At 37.8% G+C, this 24,964-nt stretch overlaps 1 protein-coding gene and 1 long non-coding RNA gene across 4 annotated transcripts in view; both read left to right on the top strand.

The window, feature by feature from the left end:
• Window positions 1–904: 904 nt before the first annotated feature.
• Window positions 905–9,582, top strand: LOC141387199 (uncharacterized). The gene is made up of 4 exons (XR_012408502.1): window positions 905–1,185; window positions 6,971–7,207; window positions 7,267–7,361; window positions 9,488–9,582. It is a non-coding gene; the product is annotated as an uncharacterized lncRNA (long non-coding RNA).
• Window positions 9,583–10,798: 1,216 nt separating this feature from the next.
• Window positions 10,799–24,964, top strand: part of LOC141387189 (uncharacterized) — a 28,572-nt gene continuing 14,406 nt past the window's right edge. Inside the window, exons 1-2 of one of the 3 annotated variants that reach the window (XM_073956451.1) lie at window positions 10,799–11,079; window positions 20,975–23,025. In XM_073956451.1, coding sequence (XP_073812552.1) covers window positions 10,933–11,079; window positions 20,975–23,025 — 2,198 coding nt within the window. In that variant the 5' untranslated portion in view covers window positions 10,799–10,932. Of the gene's footprint in view, window positions 11,480–13,492; window positions 13,953–20,974; window positions 23,026–24,964 lie in introns of those variants that run through there. The other 2 variants (XM_073956453.1, XM_073956452.1) reach the window with 2 other exon arrangements.

Genomic DNA, 24,964 nt, shown 5'->3' with positions numbered 1-24,964 from the left:
AAATTTTGGCAGCTCCTTAGCGTATGCTATAACTTAGCTTGATTTTTGCTCTGTTTCCACACGAATTCCACAGAGTTGGATGTCAAGTGGGAATTGGATGGCGATTTGAGTCTTCACTAACGAAGTCCCACAAAAATTCCACAACTACTGTACAGGCTGATCCGGTGTCAGTGGCTAAATGGCAAATGCGCCTTACGTAAATGTTACGACACGTCGCCGACCACTTTTGCAAAACACCACGTAAGATTTCAAAATAGCCAAGTTAACTGGAAACCAAAGAGCACTATAACAAAGAAAACCATTACTACCACTTTTTTGTTTTAACATCCACACGCACAAACTTACATTTGACCACTATTGTACCAAACTTCAGCAAAATAATTCTCTTGGATTTCAGCAATTTTTTAAACAAAAATTATTCTTCCGCAGTCAATGTTCATAGAGATAAATTAATTAACTTAATTTTTATCTCCTTTCTTTACAAAAAATCGATAAGACTTCAGTTATCCCTTTTCAAATTATCAAGTTTGAACTTTGAGCTTTACTTCACTGTAAAATTACACTGTGTGTGAGACACTTTTCATCGCTGAAACACTTTTGATCATTCTAATACCATTAAAATCCGTCATAGCTCTCATAATATGTTCATCCACCAATCATTTCATTAGCCTGCAGTTGTTCTCCGGTACCCTTAAACTTGTCTCTCTACTACCAACAAAATACCCATGCTTGAACAACGGTCAGGTTCATTGTACGTCTGGCCTTGAAAAATATTCATCTTACGCTCCTTTTACGAGCGTGAAACTCTCTTCCTGTACGCTCTTAAATACAACCCTGAACATACGATTACACTTATCCAGCCCTGGTTTGTCACACAAACGAGTTCCACAAAACAGCTGATCTCATACCACCACTTGGCACTGGTGGTATCAGCACGTTTTAGAAATTACTCCCGAAAAACAAAAAAAACTCATGAAATTTCATACAAAATTCAAGCATCAAAATAAAACAAACAAACATGAGAACTAAACGCAAATCATGGCTGGCCACCACAACACAGCCAATAACAATGTGGCCCTCCAAATCAACAAAAAAAACTCCTACGAGCAAATTTTATTGATGACATTCAATCTTTGCCTGGACATTATTGGCAACAAGAGTAAACACGGATTGTTCCGTCTCCAGGTAACCATCATTGGGAAATATCCCAACGCAATCTGAGCCCTGTTATCTCACCATCCTGTTCCTCAACGTGGCATTCTTTTAACGGAGGTAATCGACCAGTACTCAACCCTTGAGCCATGGCCAGGACTTTAATTGAAACATCATAAACAGTGCATTGGCAAAACATACAGCCACTGCAATTTCTTTACGCTTTATGACGGATGTGGGGCATTTCCCTTGTAAGAAACCATTATGTTCCCCATTCGTTTCCTTCATACCCGGGCAACCATAATTAAAGCCTGTTAGTCCCATCCTTTGTTGGGCCAGCAATTGCCAAATCCACAACATAGCTAACTTCCAAAACGTCACATGCTTTGCAAGAATACCCAAAGTATGCAAATTCTTCGCAACACGATTACCAGTGAGTGAAAATAAATTTTGACCAACTATTTTGTAAACACGGCCCAGACGTTTGCATTTTCCCTAGCTTGTTTGGTACGGAAAATTACATAGCTATAGAATAAAACGGCCTGATGTTTGTTTAATTTTACCTTAACAACCGACATGGCATAAATTTTGCACTTTCTTTTCCTTAGAGGTATACAACCTACCAAGAGGGTATTGCTGGTATATGCCCACAATTATTTTGGTGTTTTTAAGGTTTGAGCCATATTTTACAAAAGAACTTGTTGTAAATTGGTTTAGTTTTCCGAAGTGGTGGAAAATCTCTTCCTAAAAGGCAGGCCGCATAGGCGTATAACATCCAAGTCGATGTGTCCCAAAAACATCCTGACTACAATCTTTATACTCCGCGCTGAACGATATGCCAAAACGCACAGAGGTTTAGTGATTTTTTTTCAGTGTTGAGTAATACGTAAATGTTGGTAGGAAAGCAATAATTTGGCGGTTTGTTCAAGCGTTAACAAGTTTACCAAAAGGACTTCAGATACGTAACCATGATGGTCGTCAGTGTGGCGAATGGTACTTCCGCTTAATTCTTGCACATGACTCAATTGTGAGGGTCAACCAACCATAGGTTCTGAGCATTAGTCATTAGCACTTCGTAAACTACTGCTAATCACCAACAGATCATGAGAAAGTTTGTGCCCTATTGTAGTCTATCGTAGTAGGGAAGGGACTGGCTATGGTGAAGTTGCTCGTCGAGTGAGGCTATGGTCGTTTTGGCCGGACCTCCCACACTTTTTGGTCCCTGATTCATAGTATAGGTCAACCAGTTCCTCCAGCCTACTTCGACTGCCTTACTTCTGTTAAGCTTCTCCACGCGCATGGTGGCTAAGCTTACATGGTTCATCCATTTCCCGTCATTTGTTTTCTAATGTAGAGCAACATCCCTCAACAAAACTCTGGGGTTTCAAAGTACACTGATGAAACGCCAGTGTGAGGGATTATCCGTTTGATCGTCAAGTCGGGATTTTTCTTTTTATACCCTGATTTCTTCACACAATTCCTATGTTTTTTTTTTTTTTTACCTTGAACCGCTCTATATCGTGGTATATTATAATTTTGGATATGTCGCGCTCCCCTTGCGACCTGATTACTTTATAAACTAAATCATCTTTTTATATATATATTTTTGTCAATATTCCTCGTATATAGGAAACAATAGTACCTATTAATTATCGATAGCCCACTAGGGCAAAAGCGGTCTCCGCAAACATTTTCTCCAAACTTAAACTAAACTACGAATATTTCACATCCTTAGAATGCATATATATTTTTTTAAGCTTTATAGTGGATACAATGTCCTTATGTCCTGACATTGTAAGCTAATTGAGCTCTACACATGTAGACATTAATATTCTAATCGACTAACTTAACTATACATAATTATAATGGGGATGTTCATAATATCCCTAACCACGACATTTTCAAGAGCGTTACGGGAACATTAAGGCTATTTTGAGCTTACTAAGTTAACAAGTCGCAAAATAACCTATATCTTTCCTCCATAGAAATTGAGTAAATACTCTTTAAACAACTTTCAATCATTATTTTTGACGCGCCCAACGTAGGCTACACCCACCACTTTCGTTTCATTGAAGTAAACACTTGTATCATGTACGACTGAGTTAGCCGGGCACTAAACTAAAGACTTAAGTCCGCAACTTGCTCGTATATTACTTTGAGTATAGAAAAGGATGGTAAATATCACAGATGTTCTTACCCTATATACGTAAACCTATATCACAGATGAGACATATAACATTGGACGCATATTATACGGCAAATAATTCATATATAAAATAAATCAAGACCGAGACACTACCTTACTCTAATATTGCACCTAGTAAAAAAACATATTGCACTATTGAGTAAGAACTCGGTTACAAGCCTTATTACGCCTCTATTGTTTTATGTCTTTTGAGTGATATACTCCAAGAGGGTCACCTTTCAAGGACTCTAGACGGTACATATTATTGCCAAGAACCTCTGCGACTCTACACTTAGTAAATTTCTTACAGAACTTAGCATTTCGATTATCTTGGAACTTGCTCAGGACGAAATTTCTTTTATAGACCTCTTGGCCTGGAGTGAAACGTACTACTCTGGCTCGCCTGTTGTATCTGAGAGCACTTCTCTCATACGCACTATGCAAATTTTTCTTTATCAAGTCTCTAATAATGCTAATTCTATCATTTTTATCTAATAACATGAGTTCCCCATCGCTCAATGCCTGTAGTTTTCTAGCCAGCTTGTAGTCCTTTCCACATGTGAACATATTATGTCCAAATAGGGCAAAAAATGGTGTAACCCCTATTGCTCGGTGGACGGATGTCCTCAATGCCATCTCGATTTTGGACAAATTTATGTCCCAGTTGGTATGATCATTGTCCAAATAGGATCTAATGGCATTCAGAACACTTTGATTCACCCTTTCGGCGGCGTTTGATTGGGGTGAGTAAAAAGCTGTTTTCATGTGCTCTATTTTATAACCCTCAATCATTCGCTGAAATTCCTTGGACACAAACTGCTTGCCGTTATCTGTATGTATCGTTTCCGGCACCCCAAACTGCTGGAAAACCTGTTCTATTAAAAACTTTATAACATTACTGCTAGTTGCATCCTTCATAGGTTTTAAAAATACAAATTTGGTCAAATGGTCCACCACCACTAAAACGTACGCATTGCCTCTACCCGATCGTGGATATTTGCCCAAAAAATCTACATAAAGTTTTTGAAACGGCCGGTCAGTAATAACCTCGTTTCCTATTTCTGGCATAAGGTGTTGGTTTGAACTCTTACACTCTTTACAGGTGTTACAGTTCCGGATAAAATTACGGACCTGAACTGCCATATTTGGCCAATAATATTTGAGGCGTAAGTGCCCTAAAGTTTTCTTGATGCCTCCGTGTGATTTATCTTCAGGCTCGTGAGCCATTTGTATGAGTGCGTTCGTCAAGCTCTCTGGAATCCATAGCTTCCATTCGAACTCTTCTAATTCCATATCAGCACGGGACGTAGTGCGTTTAAAAACCATGCCGTTTTCGATTTTAACGTCTGGAAATTTCTCCCTATTCTCTTCGACTGTTTTTATCAATTCTAGATACATTTCCGACTCAAATTCTATAGTTTCAAATCCCACTATATCTTCCGGCATCAACATTTCTTCCACGGCCCTTGACAAGGTGTCTGCGACGATGTTTTCAGACCCTTTTTTGTGTTCTATTTGAAAGTCAAACATTTGTAGCTGGAGTGCCCACCTCGCCAGTCTGCCATTGAGGTCTCGTAGTGACATCAGCCACTTCAGGCTCGCATGGTCGGTGATGATCGTGAAGGGCATCAACTCCACGTACGGCCTGAAGCGCTTAACTGCCATTATCGCCGCCAAGCATTCTTTCTCAGTAACGCTATAGTTCATCTGAGCACTATTTAGCTTCTGAGAGAAGAATGCTATAGGCCTTTCGTTTCCCTCACTGTCCTTCTGGAATAACACTGCACCTATACCCACATTGGACGCATCACACTGGATGTAAAATCGTTTTTTGAAGTCCGGGTGAACTAATACCAGGGCATGTGTTAGGGCATGTTTGATTTTGTTGAATGCTTCTTGAACCTCGTTATTTATAATAAACTTCCTGTCCTTTTTAATGAGATTTGTAAGTGGTGCCGTCAATTCGGAGAAGTTTTTGATGAATCGCCGGTACCAACCGGCAACTCCTATGAAACTTCGTACTTCCCTTACGTTCTTAGGCAATGGAATCTTACGGATGGCTTCAACCTTTGCCGGATCTGGCCTCATTATTCCGCCTCCAACTATGAAACCTAAATAATGGAGTTCTTTGTGGCAAAATTTCGACTTTTTCAAGCCTATAGTTAGATTAGCCTGCTTAAGGCATTCGGCTACCTTCGCTAAGAGCTTCATATGTGACTCGAAATCGGAAGAAATGACCAATAAGTCGTCTAAATAGACAAAGACGTTGGTCTTGAGTTCCTCTGGAATTACCCTATCCATGAGCCTACAAAGCCTTTGTGCCGCATTGCACAGTCCGAACGGCATCACCACGTACTGGTAAAGAGGCCGTCCAGGTACTGTGAATGCGGTGTAGGGTCTGGATTTCGGGTCTAATTCTATTTGCCAGAATGCGAACTTGAGGTCCACACTACTAATAAAGTAGGTGTCCTCAAGTCGGCTCAAGATTCCCTCTATATTCTGGATGGGGTATGCGTCCTTTATTGTCCTTTCATTCAATTTCCTGGCATCCAGGCATAAGCGATTTTTTCCTGGTTTCCTCACTAAAGTGGATCTATTGCTCCATGGGCTAGAACATTCCTCGATTACTCCTAACCTAAGCATATTATCGACTTCGGCATAAATAAGCTCTTGAACGGCTGGGGACACGGGGTAATACCGCTCTTTCACCGGCTGAGCGCCTTCCACAAGTTCTATAGTATGTTTTTCTAAACTAGTCCTACCTAACCCATGCTCCTCATATGACTTAAATAACCTTTTCACCTGTTTTAGTTTCTGGCGCATTTCATCTGATAGCTCATGTTCTGAATTTTCGGTTATCAATGGTGGGAATTCTTCTAGTACCTCCTGACTTATCTCATCTATTCCAAATATCCTAGGAGCCAGCTGAAAGGCTTTGAAAAAGTCAACTCCTAAGTAAGCCGTTTGGACCAAGTCGGGGCACAGGTAGAAAACCATCTCTTTCTCCATGTCTTCATATTTCACCAAAACTTTGATCCTGCCTACGACCGAAAAATGATTTCCTCCGGCTGTCCCTATAGAGGTACAGAAAGGTTCTACCTTCGTCTGTAATTGGTCCACTATATGGTCACAATCCTTTCCCAATATACTGACCGAAGCTCCCGAATCTAAAAGGCCTTTCAAATTTATATCACCTATCAAGAAATTAACATACGCTCTATTATCTAAGGAATCTAACATTACAGTGGAACAACTTAAAACTGAACGCTTAACTAGATTACACAATTGCTTCTTATTTCTGAACTTATTTCTAACTTTCCTAATTCTATTTAATTTACCATTATTACTAAACCCAATTGTACCTTCATCTATGTTATTGACTACCTCTCCTAATTTTTCTTGAACTTTTCCCATACTATTGGCCTTTTCTTTATTCACTTTCTCTTCCTTTTCATGCCTATACTCAACGTTCTCACCGATCGGAATATCCTCATTTTCTATACCGCTACTTTCACTCCCAAAAATCCTGTTCCTAACTCTCTTATAGTTTTCCAGCCTTTCCTCATAACTTAATTTATTGACTGGTATTACCCTCCTCACAACCTGTTTACTAATTTGCCCATCTTTTTTCAGAATCTTCACCTTACTTCCGGAGTCGATGGTACCTGATCCTGAAACATCTGTTACTGTGCGGGAGGTGGAGCAGAGTGTGCCTCTCCCGATTTCGACACACTCTTCCGGCCATTTCCCAGACAATTCTGGCATGTGGGACAGGTCACTCCTGGGCATCCGCATCGGTAACAGAATAAGGCCCGTTGTGGAACTGGACATTCAATGAACGTATGTCCCGGAGCCTGGCAGTTCCAACAGGTAAGGGCTAGTTGCTTCCTTTCAGTTGGCCTTTTTTGATGAACTTCTTCTACAACTAGGTCTTCATCTAAGGGATCATCATCATGAGGTTCGAGATAAGCCTCATGCACGGGATATGGACGACGATTTGGCTGTGGAGGTCTAATTGGAGCAAGTGAGTATTTTTCCTTTCTCAAGTAATTCTTCTCCAATTCCTTGCATTCATCCCTTAACTGGTCAATAGTATAAATTTTCATTGAATAAATTATATGTGACAGGTCTGGCCTTAAATTCCTCTTAACTATTCTGATCATTTCTGGTTCGGGCAATGGTGTTCTTAATTTGGCCCTTAGTTTTTTCATCGAGTGAAAATACTCATCAATGGATTCCCCACTCCGTTGTTTCCTCTCTTCCAGATCACGAAGGTATTCATATTCACTTCGGCTGGATCTATATTGCTGGATTAGAGCTTCTTTAAGATCTGTCCAATGATTAATTTGATGGGTTCCAATTAACACCCAAAACCACTCTTTGGCATCTCCCTTAAGAAGAAGTTGAAAGTCCCTAATGACCTCACTCCATGGACAACCATACATTCGTTGAAGATGCTCAATTCTAAATACAAAATCTTCAACATCTAACCCATCTGATTTTCCATCGAAACATAGGTTCCATTTGTCTACTACAATACGGTGCCTATTGGTATAATCGGGATGAACATTTGGTACTGGATGGAAATTTTCCTGAGTAGGTACACCAAAGTCCAACTTCTTCTGAGCTTTATTCTCAGACTTTGACTTGGACTTGGTTGGGGCTCCGCTAACGTTGTCTTTACCCCCCACTAAACCATCTAGTCTAGGGGAACCTAAAGTAGAATTCTCCAACTCTGATTCCGACTGCCTATTTCCAATGTCTAGCCTGTTTAGTTCCCTTATGATCTTCTCAAATCCTACCTGAATACTCTTTTCGATTTTTCTTTCCATCTTTTCTTCCAACTGAGACCTATATTCATTATTAGCATCTTTGATTAAAGCTGTTACCATTGAAGCATACTTCTCTGGACTACTTTTCTGTCGTTGTGATGTTGTGGAAAAAGATGGTGGTGGATGTGAAAAATCAAACATTGGGCTGTTTATGGCTGACCGATTTTCCTCTGCAGAATGTCCTGATGCTGCATTAAAAGGACCGGACAAACTTGGTTTTTGAGCCAAGTTTTTTTCTGCCCCAGACGTGCATGGGGGAGACCGGTCAAGTGGCATCTTGTTGGTAAAGAGAAACAACAATACTATTTGACCTAGATTCAAAAGGGTCTTTAAAACCGTCTAGCAAAATGATTGGGGAATGTAGATCGATATAGAATGACCAAGAGCAATTTAATTTGGTATAATATAGAAAAAATTCAATAAAGTTGGATACACAATATAGCCAAATGTATACACACACTACAACAATAAACATTTAGGAAGGTTTCAAAGGATAAGTTTTCTGAGGATATGTCGTTTTGTTGGTGGCTAAGTGTTGGTTATTCATCCCCATTCTATACTACATACATACACAAATATCAACGAACATCCAAAACTCAAACTATTTGGGCTTCATTTTGCTGTTTCATGGACAGAAATCGAGCAACAGTCTCATTATGTATAAATGGGTCTCGATTTCTCTCACTGGATCACAATTAATAGAAGCTTTTGTAATTAACATGAACAAAACAATTAAAAGGGTACTTTATAAGATTTTGTCTCATGTTCTCTCGTCATAATTTTGATCATATTGACGGTTATTACAAAAACTTATAATTTTCTATTATATTGCCAAAATCACATAGTGATTAAGGCTCTGGATATATTTTATTTGGGCGCCATTACTGTTGTGTTACCCCCTTCACACCGTGACCGCCCTGGCTACTCTGGTATGGGTCGTGGTTTCTCAACCCTATGTCACCTGAGGGCACAACAAGTAAACTCAACGGATACATACAGGGACTAATAACACTGACAATGGGATTAAGCAACCAACACTTGATTCGGGGACTCCGGGATACCGGTCCCCTTCATTACCCTCCCATCCGTACGCTCCTGGGTCACCAGGAACCCCATTTGAAACACCACCAACAATTATAACCTTTTACATTCCCAACATATCCCCCTTATCCTTCTTCCCCTTCCCTCCAAATAATCTTAGCACAACATATTCCTTTAACAACTTAACATTTATTACCTATTATAAAAAACACATAATTAAAATTATAATAAAAAAACTAATTAATATTTTTAATCTTTTTTTCTCTTCTCTTTTCAGCTTCTATAAAATTATTCCTTAAATACAATAAAAAATTTTAACTTGTAAAAAAAAAAAAAAACTAATAAATATAATAAAAAAAACTATTAAATTAACCTTTGTTACGTTTTACTTAAAAATGGAAAACAAAAAATTAGAAAAAATTATCAAAAGTGAAAATACTATTAGGATCTAGCCTCAGGGTATTATCTTTGGTATAACTATTGTCCTTAAAGATCAGAAACCCCTACCTAGATTGAGCTCTTTCTAGCAGGAATCCCTACCGGACTAATACCTTGGTGGTTTGCCAAGAATAGATCCCTAACAATTTAAAAAAAATATATATATTCAAATATTGTATTAGAAATAGATCTAAAAAAACTTATTACTAAAACTAACTACGACACACACAGACAAACACAAAATTGAAATTTTGGCAGCTCCTTAGCGTATGCTATAACTTAGCTTGATTTTTGCTCTGTTTCCACACGAATTCCACAGAGTTGGATGTCAAGTGGGAATTGGATGGCGATTTGAGTCTTCACTAACGAAGTCCCACAAAAATTCCACAACTACTGTACAGGCTGATCCGGTGTCAGTGGCTAAATGGCAAATGCGCCTTACGTAAATGTTACGACACGTCGCCGACCACTTTTGCAAAACACCACGTAAGATTTCAAAATAGCCAAGTTAACTGGAAACCAAAGAGCACTATAACAAAGAAAACCATTACTACCACTTTTTTGTTTTAACATCCACACGCACAAACTTACATTTGACCACTATTGTACCAAACTTCAGCAAAATAATTCTCTTGGATTTCAGCAATTTTTTAAACAAAAATTATTCTTCCGCAGTCAATGTTCATAGAGATAAATTAATTAACTTAATTTTTATCTCCTTTCTTTACAAAAAATCGATAAGACTTCAGTTATCCCTTTTCAAATTATCAAGTTTGAACTTTGAGCTTTACTTCACTGTAAAATTACACTGTGTGTGAGACACTTTTCATCGCTGAAACACTTTTGATCATTCTAATACCATTAAAATCCGTCATAGCTCTCATAATATGTTCATCCACCAATCATTTCATTAGCCTGCAGTTGTTCTCCGGTACCCTTAAACTTGTCTCTCTACTACCAACAAAATACCCATGCTTGAACAACGGTCAGGTTCATTGTACGTCTGGCCTTGAAAAATATTCATCTTACGCTCCTTTTACGAGCGTGAAACTCTCTTCCTGTACGCTCTTAAATACAACCCTGAACATACGATTACACTTATCCAGCCCTGGTTTGTCACACAAACGAGTTCCACAAAACAGCTGATCTCATACCACCACTTGGCACTGGTGGTATCAGCACGTTTTAGAAATTACTCCCGAAAAACAAAAAAAACTCATGAAATTTCATACAAAATTCAAGCATCAAAATAAAACAAACAAACATGAGAACTAAACGCAAATCATGGCTGGCCACCACAACACAGCCAATAACAATGTGGCCCTCCAAATCAACAAAAAAAACTCCTACGAGCAAATTTTATTGATGACATTCAATCTTTGCCTGGACATTATTGGCAACAAGAGTAAACACGGATTGTTCCGTCTCCAGGTAACCATCATTGGGAAATATCCCAACGCAATCTGAGCCCTGTTATCTCACCATCCTGTTCCTCAACGTGGCATTCTTTTAACGGAGGTAATCGACCAGTACTCAACCCTTGAGCCATGGCCAGGACTTTAATTGAAACATCATAAACAGTGCATTGGCAAAACATACAGCCACTGCAATTTCTTTACGCTTTATGACGGATGTGGGGCATTTCCCTTGTAAGAAACCATTATGTTCCCCATTCGTTTCCTTCATACCCGGGCAACCATAATTAAAGCCTGTTAGTCCCATCCTTTGTTGGGCCAGCAATTGCCAAATCCACAACATAGCTAACTTCCAAAACGTCACATGCTTTGCAAGAATACCCAAAGTATGCAAATTCTTCGCAACACGATTACCAGTGAGTGAAAATAAATTTTGACCAACTATTTTGTAAACACGGCCCAGACGTTTGCATTTTCCCTAGCTTGTTTGGTACGGAAAATTACATAGCTATAGAATAAAACGGCCTGATGTTTGTTTAATTTTACCTTAACAACCGACATGGCATAAATTTTGCACTTTCTTTTCCTTAGAGGTATACAACCTACCAAGAGGGTATTGCTGGTATATGCCCACAATTATTTTGGTGTTTTTAAGGTTTGAGCCATATTTTACAAAAGAACTTGTTGTAAATTGGTTTAGTTTTCCGAAGTGGTGGAAAATCTCTTCCTAAAAGGCAGGCCGCATAGGCGTATAACATCCAAGTCGATGTGTCCCAAAAACATCCTGACTACAATCTTTATACTCCGCGCTGAACGATATGCCAAAACGCACAGAGGTTTAGTGATTTTTTTTCAGTGTTGAGTAATACGTAAATGTTGGTAGGAAAGCAATAATTTGGCGGTTTGTTCAAGCGTTAACAAGTTTACCAAAAGGACTTCAGATACGTAACCATGATGGTCGTCAGTGTGGCGAATGGTACTTCCGCTTAATTCTTGCACATGACTCAATTGTGAGGGTCAACCAACCATAGGTTCTGAGCATTAGTCATTAGCACTTCGTAAACTACTGCTAATCACCAACAGATCATGAGAAAGTTTGTGCCCTATTGTAGTCTATCGTAGTAGGGAAGGGACTGGCTATGGTGAAGTTGCTCGTCGAGTGAGGCTATGGTCGTTTTGGCCGGACCTCCCACACTTTTTGGTCCCTGATTCATAGTATAGGTCAACCAGTTCCTCCAGCCTACTTCGACTGCCTTACTTCTGTTAAGCTTCTCCACGCGCATGGTGGCTAAGCTTACATGGTTCATCCATTTCCCGTCATTTGTTTTCTAATGTAGAGCAACATCCCTCAACAATGTGGAGTTATGATTTCACTACATCCTTCGATGCAGTACATGCGGAGTTATGAAATATGCACTCCGTTGGATACAATTTATAAGCAGATGCTTTAGAGATCCCTACAAAAAAAAAAAAATACAATTAGCTAATAGCTACACGCCGCTGGCGAAATAATTTCTACCACAAATAAAAAAGAGTGTATACTTTTCTAAGAATTTGTTATAAAATAAAGAAATAAAAATTTAAGTTGCGAACATTTTTGTGGTAATTCACGAGACGGAAATTTTTAATGGATTGGAGTTGGAGTCCATGTCGAAAGCTGAACTAGTGATGGGAACGCAACATAAAAAGCCTTTAGGATGATGAAGCAAAATTAGATGCGCTTGGATTATTTGGAGAACGGAGAAAGTAAACTCAAAAGTGATTGAATTTAATGGAAACTTTTTTATTTTAACACGTTCGCGGACGTGAATGCTATAGCATTCATTTGCAAAGCCAATTTTTTGTCATTTACTTCTATACAATCGTACGTTTTTGCGATTAAAGTACATAGAACAATTAATTTTATCAATATCCATAATATAATAAATAAAAATTGTAATAGGACTAATAATTATTTAATAGATATAAAAAAACCAACTTCTGAAAAAATTGGGTGTCCGCGAACGTGTTAATTTGTGTTTATATAATAAATTTCTTTGTATTATTGTTTTACACAAAAATTAAATGCATTTTATTTATTCTGGGATATTTCGCAATGGCTTGCATTTTTATTGCATCTTTAGACTGACTAAAAATGCAATCCGTAGAGTGCCTTTAAATTCAATCCAAAACACTACATCAAAAGCTGTGATTTAGATCGAAAATGGAGTGGATCCTAGCTGCGCGCTCTCTTGTAAAATTCAAAAGTGAATTCATAGGAAAAGATGTACTCCAACGGCAAATGTACTGTACACTTGTAGTGATTCAACTGCACCCGCGAATGCAAACTTTTTGCTGGGACGGTATTACTAATCTATTACGTTCCATTCAATGCCACTTCCGTTGATTCCTTTACCAACACTGTATTTTTGCTTTTTATTTTGTCTCAGAACCGTTACGGCATGCACTTGTCTTTCGTTGGTTATTTGAAACATCTGTTTATTTTAAAAAGCAAAGTTGAAAATTCCTGCCTCTCAATTACCATATGTGTAGATTTCCCGAATACTCTCCCTCCCACTGCGCGAATGGGCAGACAGAAGAGAACATTTTGTTTTATTTTTACATTCCACACGAGAAGACACACAGTTCGTGACGCGGACGAAACTAACGGGAATATTTTCAATATTCTTGCGCTTGTGAAGTCGATTCAGTAGTGAAAAAAATAAACAAATAAAAAATCGAATACAAATTTGTGCAGAAAAATATATATTAAGAAATCTATCCAATATGGATATGTGTTTGTTGTGTTTGGAATTACGGCATGAATCGGTTGATTGCATTTATGTTGCATCCGAACAATGGCAGGAAAATAATGTCGAACAATTAATAGAGCAACATTTTTGGCCACTTGTAAGTTTTAAAGAAAAAAAAACGGATCTGAAAATTTGTTTGTGATTCACATTTGAGTGTCTTGTATATATTATAAAGATATTTTATGTAGATGTATAGGAATATGCATTTGTGTGTATATTTTAGTATTTATAATAAAAAAAATTGTCGAATCGAATCGTATTGAAAATGAAAACGAGACAAACGATCAAAGATCAATGTGATTGTCTGTATATGTACAACTAATGAGACTATTTTAAAGTGTAACAAAAAAAAAACGCATTCAGATTAGATAGATAACAGATGTTATAGGAAAGGGTTATTCATGTTTCGAAAAAAATAAACAATAGAAAACATAACATAAACGACCCACTGATTTCTTGATCATCACAATTGAGATTAAAAAAATTGAATAGTAAAAAACCATTAAAATAATTTTTTTTAAATGAATGGATAAGAATGGTGTATTAGATGAAATCAGTTTGAAGCCGAAAACACAAACCTTTGAATAAAGTGTTGTGTCATTTCTGGTAATGTGTAAAATAAGTTGTTCTGTCTTGTAAAATGTTATCGAAATATTCCATTATTTTTCAGACTGCAGATAATGATGCAGCTTTTTTACATTACTTTGTAATGCGTTATTTGGTCATATGGCACCAAAATTTTAGCTGGACAATTCAAAACTCGACAACATGAATTTGTATACCCTACATTACTTTGCAACATGCAAAAAGAACCAAATATACCCATGGTTCATTTTGATGCTCTGCATAAATTCACTTTTTGAATCGTCTGTCTGTCGGTCCGTCTGTCCTTGTACAGTACAAGTATTGTCCGATTCGCATACAAATTTGGGAAGATTTATTTTGGTAAAAATCGGATCAGATTTGGATATAACTCCCATAAATATTTTTGCCCGGTTTTAAGTATTTGATCACGATACGTTTGTTCAATTTTGATGAAATATTTGAAATGTGTGGCGGAATTCGGTCTACACCATTTTCACATGTAATTCAAAGAATTTCAGTTGTAATTTGATCATTTTATTTGAAATTCGAAACATTTCACTTGTAATTTTAGAATTCCAATTGAATTTCGAAATATTTTAAATTTGAGAATTCCAATTGAAATTCAAAATTTTTCATTTGTAGTAGATCGAAATATTTCATTTGTAATTCGAATATTTCCATTTGAATTTTTCTACATGTATTCGAATAATTTCAGTTGTATTTCGAAACATTTCACTTGCAATTTGAGAGTTACAATTGAATTTCGAAATGTTTTATTTGTAATTTGAGAATTCCAATTGAATTTCGAGTTATTTCACTTTTAATTTGAGTTTTTTTCATTTGTAATTCGAATTATTTTTTTTCTATTTGTAATTTGAATTTTTATATTTGTAATTCGAATTTTCCATTTGTAATTTGAATTTTTCCATTTGTAATTTGAATTTTATCATTTGAAATTACAAATGAAAAACTTCGCTTTACAAATATAAAAATTCAAATTACAAATGGAAAAATTCGAATTACAAATGAAATAATTCGAATTACAAATGAGAAAATTCTAATTATAAATGATTTATTTAAAATTTAATTCTTAAAATACAAACGAAATAACTCGACATTCAATTGGAATTCTCAAATTACAAGTGAAATGTTTCGAATTTCAAATGAAATAATTAAATTACAACTGAAATTATTCGAATTACATGTGGAAGTGGTGTAGTTGTAATACAAGTTTTTTTCATTTGTAATTTCAACTGAAAATATTCAATTACGAATGAAAAAATTCAAATTATAAATGGAAAAATTCAAATTACAAATGAAAGAAATTGAAATTATAAATGAAAAAATTGGAACTTCAATTGGAATTCTCAAATTACAAAAGAAATAATTCGAAATTCAATTGTAATTCTCAAATTACAAGTGAAATGTTTCAAATTTAAACTGAAATTATTCGAATAACATGTGAAAATGGTGTAGAAAAAAGTTTTTCAAAAAAATTGAAAACGGTTCAGACTTGAATATAGCTCCCATATATGCTTGACCGATTTCTGTTCAATTTTTATAAAATTTGCAAAAAGTCGCGAAATTCAGACTAGAAATAACTTTGTAAAATTATATTGCCTGCGGTAGTCAGCAAAATTAATCTCCTTTCCATTTGCAGGACATTAATTTGATTTTGCAATTTGCAGTGATTACTCCTATTGCTAATTTCAGATCGAAATTATTCAGGGAAAGTAGAAAAGTGGTACTTCGTTTGGAGAGGATTGGACGTGTACATCTTGCAGCTGCGTTCGTTTTGGCAAATCGGGCTAGCCTTACCTCGATAGCGTACTTGCCGCATAAAATGGCGCAAGGGTGAATTGGCCGAGTTATTGATTGCAACATCGGCTATGCCATTTCCTTCAATGTTGCAATGAATGTTGCGATTGATTATAGGGTCCGCAAAGAGTAGGTAATCCAAGGAGTAGGACCTGAGTGCTTAGAGGACCGCAGGACGAGCAACGTCAACGGTCCATCTATGCCCCTTTTCCTTTTGTTTATCAGTTCTGTAGTCTTTTTGATTGTAAAGACTTCTTCTTGGAAGACACTAAAATTGTCCTTCCACTTATATGAGAATATTGCTGTAGATTCGTGCTCCTGTTCCTTAGAGACAATGGTATAAATCTCTATACCTTCTAGAGGTGGGCTCAGGCCTCTCAATGGGGTATGAGTGTACATGAAAATCTCTCCTGACGTGCCTGGGTGAGGGAAGCATGTCAATTAAATCGTGTTCACTGCGATAACACCCACACAGGTACTTACTTTACTTACTTAGCTGGCCTTTTACAGAACATTTGTTCCACAAGCCGAACTAAGAAAAAATCTCCAATCCTCTCTGTTTGCTGCTGTATTTTCCCTATGTGGGATATGTAGTTTTCTGATATCTCGTTTCACTTGTTCGCTCCAACGATGCTTTGGCCTTCCAGATCTGCGAGAACAGGGTTCATCATCACTCATTCTTATAACATGGCCTAGCCATCGCAATCGTTGTATCTCGATTCGTTCAACTATATTGATGTCATTGTATAGTTGATACAGCTTGTTGTTCATACGACGCCGATATTCGCCGTCAACACAGATTGGCCCGTAGATCTTTCAAATAATTTTTCTCTCGAACGCACACAGCACTGCCTTATCTGCCTTATCTGCTTGAGCATGTACCCATGCTTCGGAACCATACATTAGCACGGGTAGTATCAGTGTTTTGTAAAGTGTTAATTTTGTTTGACGAGAGGTGGCTTTATTCCTAAACTGCTTACTCAGCCCAAAGTAGCATCTGTTAGCCAACACTATTCTTCTTCGTATTTCACAACTGATGTTATTTGTTGTGTTTATGGCGGTGCCGAGGTAGACGAAGTCCTTTACTACCTCAAAATTGTAGGTACCAACATTCACAGATGGTGCGGGGTTTGTGGACATATTACGCGTCGATACCATCAATATGGTTTTTTCGCCGTTTACTGCCAGACCAACTTTAGCAAATTCTCTTTCGACTTTTGCAAAGGTGTCAGTTACTTCCTTTACCGATCGACCCATGATGTCAATGTTGTCGGCATAAGCCAGTAACATATGGCTGTTCGTGTATATCGTTCCATTTCTTTTGACCTTCGCGTCTCGTATGACCTTTTCCAGCAGGATGTTGAATGGATCACACCACAGGCCGTCTCCTTGTCTGAAACCTCTTTTGGTAATAAACTCTTCGGAGAGGTTCTTTCCTATTTTAACTGAGGATCTCGTCTCACTTAATGTCATTCTACAAAGCCGAATGAGCTTTGCAGGAATACCAAAATCAGACATGGCTTGGAACACCTTTGAACGTATAGGGCTGTCGAATGCTGCTTTATTATCGACGAAAAGATGGAAGGTGTCGATCTGCATTTCTTGGGTCTTTTCCAGGATTTGTCTCAAGGTAAATATTTGGTCAATGGTGGATTTGCCAGGTCTAAAGCCGCACTGATAGGGTCCAATAATTTCATTGACCATAGGCTTTAGTCTCTCACACAATATGCCAGATATTATCTTATATGCAATAGGGAGCAGACTTATGCCCCTGTAATTGGAGCACACAGTCTTATCACCCTTCTTGTGGACTGGGCATAGGATGCTCACGTTCCAATCGTCGGGTACGCGTTCTTCCTGCCAGATGGTGATAACTAGCTGATGCATACACATTATCAGCGTGTCGCCTCCGGTTTTGAACAGCTCGGCTGGTAGGCCATCTGCTCCTGCCGCCTTATTATTCTTCAGCCGGTTTATTGCTGTCGTTACCTCATCTTGGCTGGGCGGTATACATTCAATACCATCTTCTGGGATTGGATCTGTGGTATCATCGCCGTCTTCACTGCTATCGGATACCAACAGTTTGGAAAAATGTTCTTTCCATATCCTGAGCACACTATCTGTATCAGTTACCAAATTACCTTTTTGGTATCTACAGGAGGATATGCCTGTACCAAAGCCATCAGTTTGATGCTTCACTCTTTAGTAGAATTTTCGGACTTCGTTCTGTCTCCTGTACATCTCTATTTGTTCACACTCCCTCTTTTCCATCTCTCTCTTTTTCCTGCGTAAAAGACGTTTCTTCTCTCCTTTTCTCCCGATACTTCTCTCGTGGGCTACGCGTTGCTTCTGATTGTAATGTAGCCCTATATGCCGCATTTTTTTCTTCGGTAGCAGCACGGAACTCCTGGTCATACCATGGATTCTTTGGTGGAGGTCTCTGGTATCCAAGTACTAATTTTGCGGCTGTTTGCATGGAGTGGGCAATATTTTGCCATTGTGCTGATATGTTATCGGGACGAGAAGCGCTTTCATTAAGCAATTGGGTCAGTTGAGTGGAATATGCTGTAGCTATCTGTTGTGTTTGCAGCTTAGCGATGTCCAACTTTCGTGTTGTGTCTGTCCGTGCTTTATTTGCAACGTTTAGACGGGTACGTACCTTTGCTGCAACGAGGTAATGGTCCGGATCTATGTTTGCTCCTCGGAACGATCGTACATCCAACACGCTCGATGAATGTCTTCCATCTATCACAACATGATCAATTTGATTACTTGTTCTTTGATCTGGAGACAGCCAAGTGCCCTTATGAATATCGAGATGCTTAATTCTGGTACTGCTAACTACATACCATGTTTTTTGCCACTGCGAAGTCTATCAGCCTCATTCCATTGTCTGATGTTTCACTATGTAGACTGAATTTCCCGACTGTTTGTTCGAAGATATTCTCCTTTCCAATTTTGGCATTAAAATCGCCTAGAACAATTTTAATGTCATGGGCAGGACAACGGTCATATGTTTCTTCTAAGGGCTCGTAGAATATATGTTTGGTCTGTTCGTCCTTGTCTTCGGTTGGAGCATGAGCGCAGATACAGCTGTTGAAGAATTTTGCTTTTAATCGAATTGTAGCAAGTCTTTCACTCACTGGGGTGAAGCTGGAGACCAGATGTTTAACCTCTGACCAACTACAAAACCGCAACCAAACTCATGCTTTGTGTCATGGCAGCTATACTACAGTGCGTCACCTTTAGGTGTTGTTGTGACATCTTTCCCAGTCCATCGTATTTCCTGTATGGCAGTAATGTCGGCCTTGTACTTTTCAAGTACATCTGCCAGCGCGTAAACTGCACCTTCTCTATAATGAGTGCGAACATTCCAGGTGCAGATTCGCAGATCATGGTCCTTAAAGCGTTTGCGGGAGTCGTCAACTTTAGAGGGGTTGTGTTTCTTTTCTTTCGTTTTTTCATAGTAGGCTGCTTTTTTCTAGTGTTTTACTAGCCCGACGCCCAAACAGCATGACATGGTCGACGGTATCGAAGGCTTTCGATAGGTCAAGTGTCACCATGACTGTTCAGTCGCACGGCTATTCTGGTTCAGTCCTCTACTGATATGTATGGATATGGCGTGCAATGCTGTTTTAGTACTATGTATTTTCCGGAATTCATGTTGATGTTGTGTTACTGGATAACTGCTTCTCATCGTGCCTCTAGAATCTGTGCTAACGGCGACAGGAGGAAAATCAGCCTGTACGATTCATTTCTGCTAGCATCCTTGCCGGCCTTCTGTAGCGGGACCACCCTGCCAACTTTCCAGGCTTTCCAGATATAATATGGATGGCTAAAGATAGGTTGATGAGACTTGTTTAATACCCAACTCCGGACATTCTTTGTGGGTTCAACGCTTCGGATGGTTTCGCATTTCGGATGACGTCTGCAACATCGTCCATTGTAAATTGAGAGTGAAACCTCTTCGGCAGGGAGTGCTCTTCTTATACGGCGTAGCACACTCCTCTTCGTCCTATCACTCTCGGAGTGCTCGGTCCGTCCGTCTATTGTAATCACTCTAGCGTTAGCAAAAAATTAGATAGAACCTAAAATATTTGTGTCTTTTTTCCATAGGCAGATCAAGTTCGAAGATGGACTATGTAGGTCCACGTTTTGGTATAGCCCCCATATAACGGTACCACCCGATTTAAGATATTTTGAGGATTTTAGCTAAATTTGTTTACCTAACTGGCTGAATTTTGACAATTGAGGTTCCCAATGGCCACTAAAACTTGTCAAGATAGGTCCACGTTTTGGTGTAGCCCTCCTATAACGGTGCCTCTTAAGGTATTTTGAGGATTTTAGAAACAATTTTTAACAGAAACTTCTCCACCAAAAATCGTTAACATAGGTCCATGTTTTGGTATATGACGGTACCCCCGATTTTCTGTATTTTTGGAATTTTAGCTACAAATTTTAACCGACCTAACTGTAATTTAACACTTGAGGTTTTCAGCGCTCACAAAACTTCTCCACCAAAAATCGTCCACATTTGGGGTATCCGTGGTCAAACCATTTTTGCACTATCAAGAAACTAATTATTCCATTTTAGTTGAGAATATTTTAATGAAGTGGTTATAAAAAGTTCGAAAGAGAAGTTCGACTGTTTATATCAGACTTTAGAATAGTTAATTGAATTTTCATCAAATTTCCTTTCGTATATTCTCTTTGCAGGACTCCATAAAACCGAATTCATGGATGTGCGTACCATGTTTTCATATTCTCAATGAATTTCACAAATTCTACTTACGTATCGAGGAGGCTCATGTGGACTTTGCAATGAGTATGAAAACGGTCACAACAGGATCATCGCCGGAGCAATTACCACCAGAACAGAATGATTTCGAAGAACTTATCGATAAAGATATTCGAAGTATTGATATTGTACTTAAATTTAAAGAAAATAATGAAGATGAAAGTGAAAATGAACACCAAAAGATTGAGGCAAAAGTTACCCGATCAAGAAAAGAAATGCAAAGTGAAAAAATGTTTCAGAAAAATGTTAATGAATTTTCGACAATTTCAGAGGATTCCCAAAAATTCAGAAGTGGTGATAATAATTCAACTCATTTTCCACAATCACCTCTACAAAATACCTCAGATTTTCAGTTACAAGAAAATCAGGAGAACGATCTATTGGTACAAGAGGAATTAAATCGTTTATTAGAAGAAAGTTTTCGGGAAGATTCAAACGCCCTTATGCACGATATAAGATCAGATGGGCTAAGTGTAACGACCGATGTTATTGATGCAGATCAGCAGCAGCAGCTAATGGATCTTTTAGGAGATGAAATTCTTGATAGTTTATCTAGAGATTTTCTAGAAAACCAGAACCAAATGCAACCCTATAATTCAAGCAAAGAAGGCCAAAGAAAACTTGAAGCACACGCAGGTAGTGAAAATAGAGGAAACCAAGTTGACTTTTCTCTTGGCGAATATTGTGGAAAGAATATCCTTAATAACCAAAATGGTGGAATACTTGGCGATTCTTTAAATCAAAAAAGTCAAATAGTCGATCAAGAAGAAACCTCCACGAATAGATTGGATATTATGACAAACCATGAGAAATCGACTACGAATTTGGCTGGGAATGACAAAGATGAAGAAAATTCTGTTTTAAGTTCCAAGGAAGTGTCCACTGAAGACAAAGAAGATGAATGTATGTTGGAGAACAAAGCAATTGATGAAGAACCAATAATATATGATGAATCTAAACCAAGAAAACGCAAGGATCCGTTGGAAAAGAATGTGTTCTCCAAAATTCCTAAAATTGTGATAAAAGTTGATGAAGTAGTAAATGAATCTGGAAAAAATTCAAATTTCGGATTCGGCGAAGAATTAATCGATGATGGCAAAGAACAAAACAATACGCAATGCAAATCAGCATCAAAGGACTTGAAAACAAATACCAAAGACATTCCAAAACGTAATAGAAAATCAAAACGCATAGAAAGCAAGAAAGAATCCAACGAGATGCCACAAACTACTTTTCAATCAACAAAAGAAAACACTAGCAATACAAATGATAAACAAAGTGAACAGGAAAAATCCGAATCGGAAACAAACTTTAAAAATGCCAATGAAAAGCCACGACGCTCACTACGTAAATTATCCACCCGATCCATTAGCAGTAATGAGTTTAGTAGTTACTCTACCTCATCTCAAATCAGCCTCACGGAAACAGAAAATAGCATGGATGGTTTGGAAATGTTGCCGCTAGATGAAAATCCAACGCGAGATACAAATTCAGATTCTCAAAATGATACCGATCCTTCGGCACATTCTTCTGCAATGGAGGAACACACAAAGTTAACACGAAAAGAATACGACAGTTTTCTAGCCAATAATTTTCGTATACACTGCGATATTTGTAAAGAGGAATCGAAAACGTTTCTTGAACTGCGTCGTCACTTTAAGACCGTGCACAATGAACAGGCCTATGTCTTGTGTTGTGATAGGAAATTTTTACGACGTTTTCATCTGGTCGAACATATACGAAGTCATTCGGATACATATAGCTATAAGTGTAAATATTGTGAAAAAGTTATGTCCACAAAACGTTGTCTGCAGCTGCACGAAAAACATGTCCATGAGAAAGAATATAAACGACACATTTGCGATATTTGTGGCAAGGCTTTTGTATCGGCTTGCGTTCTGAAGAAGCACAAATTGATACATTTATCGGAGGAGGAGAAACAGTTCAAATGTGATGAATGTGGAAAGAGGTAAGAATGTGATGATTTTGGATTACTTATTTTCTTAGATGGTCCCCGATACAGAATATTTCTGCCATAAGCCGTATAGAAAAGTAGATTTTAACCTCTATTACTTTTCCAGCAAAAAGTTTGCATTCGCTGATGCAGTTGAATTACTGCAAGTGTACAGTACAAGTGCCGTTGGAGTACATCTTTTTCTATGAATTCACTCCCAGCAAAAAGTTTGCATCCGCGAATGCAATTAAATCACTACAAGTGTACAGTACATTTGCCGTTGGAGTACATCTTTTCCTATGAATTCACTCATGAATTTTGCAAGAGAGCGTGCAGCTAGGATGCACTCCATTTTGCTTCCATAGCACACAGCTAGGATGCACTCCGTTTTCGATACAAATCACAGCTTTTGATGTAGTGTTTTGGATTGAATTTAAAGGCACTCTTCGGATTGTGTTTTTAATCATTCTAAAGATGCAGTAAAAATGCAAGCTATTGCGAAATATCCCTGAATAAATAAAATTCATTTTTTATTTGTTTAAAACAAGAATATTAAGAACTTTATTAAATAAACACAAATTAAAAAAAGTTGTCATTAAATTCAATCACAATTGAGTGTACTTCCTCCGTTCTCCATTTAATCCAAGGCAACTGATTTTGATTCGTCATCCTAAAGGTTTTTATGTTGCCTTCCCATCACTAGTTCGGCTTTCGACATGGACTCCAACTCCACTCCATTAAAAATTTCCGTCTCGTAAATTACCACAAAACTGTTCGCAACTTTAGTTTGTATTTTTTTGTTTTATTTTATAACAAATTCTTCGAAATATATTCACACTTGTTTCTCTTTTGAAGAAATTATGTCGACAGCGACGGGTAGTGCTCAACCAACTGTTTTTGTTTTGTAGGGATCTCTAAAGCAACTGCTTATAAAATGTATCGAAAGGAGTGCATTTTTCATAACTCTTTTGGACTACATCGAAAGATGTTGTAAAATCATAACTTCCAATTTTTTGCTGGGCGGATACAGTTTAATCAGTACAAGTGCCGTTGGTGTACATCTTTTTCTATGAATTCACTTATGAATTTTACAAGAGAGCGCGCAGCTAGGATGCAATCCATTTTGGTTCCACAGCACACAGCTAGGATGCACTCCGCTTCCGATCCAAATCACAGCTTTTGATGTAGTGTTTTGGATGGAATTTAAAGGCACTCTTCGGATTGTGTTTTTTAATCAATCTAAAGATGCAATAAAAATGCTAGCTATTGCGAAATATCCCTGAATAAATAAAATTCATCAGTCTACCTTCAGCATTCATTGTGAACGGTCGATTTTGTGTTAAGCGCTTACTCACAAACAACATTGCCTGTTTTTTGTTTTAACAAATCATAACTTAAAATTTTGTTTTTGTTTGCCATCATTTTTCTTCGGTAAAGGGTGTTAAATTTAATTTGACAAGTGATTGAAAGTTAATAAAACTATGTCTTCCTCTTCTGGAGGAAATTATTATGGGATCTTGGACCCGGGAGGGACGTCCCCAAAACGAAAACGACCGAAAAACCAAACTACGTATAACCTGGGGAATTCCCTAGAATACCCCGAGCTTGTGCGACCTAGATTGAAAAAAGCATGTCCAAAATACATCATTGTAAAAACAACAAATCCGGACAAACCGTTAAAATCATATAACATTTTCCTGGTCTCTAAAGCAATAAAAGGAATATCAAGTGAGCCTACGCTAAAAACCATTATGACAAGAGACGGAAATTTCCTGATTTTAACCAAAAGTGAAGCCCAAGCAACTCGTTTTATCAAAGCTAAAAACTTAGGTGGTATTTGCGACATCGAATGTTCTTTACATCCCAAGTTAAATACAATCCAAGGATTTGTAAGATGTGATTTCCTCACAGAACTTACAGAAAATGAAATAGTGGAAGGTCTAAAAATGCAAGG

The sequence above is a fragment of the Musca autumnalis genome, unplaced genomic scaffold (genome assembly GCF_047663935.1).
Source record: "Musca autumnalis isolate F117 unplaced genomic scaffold, ASM4766393v1 scaffold_5, whole genome shotgun sequence".
In the NCBI taxonomy this organism is placed as follows: domain Eukaryota; kingdom Metazoa; phylum Arthropoda; class Insecta; order Diptera; family Muscidae; genus Musca; species Musca autumnalis.
The sequence above is the reverse complement of the archived record's forward strand: the minus strand, read 5'-3'. Positions and strand labels throughout refer to the sequence as shown.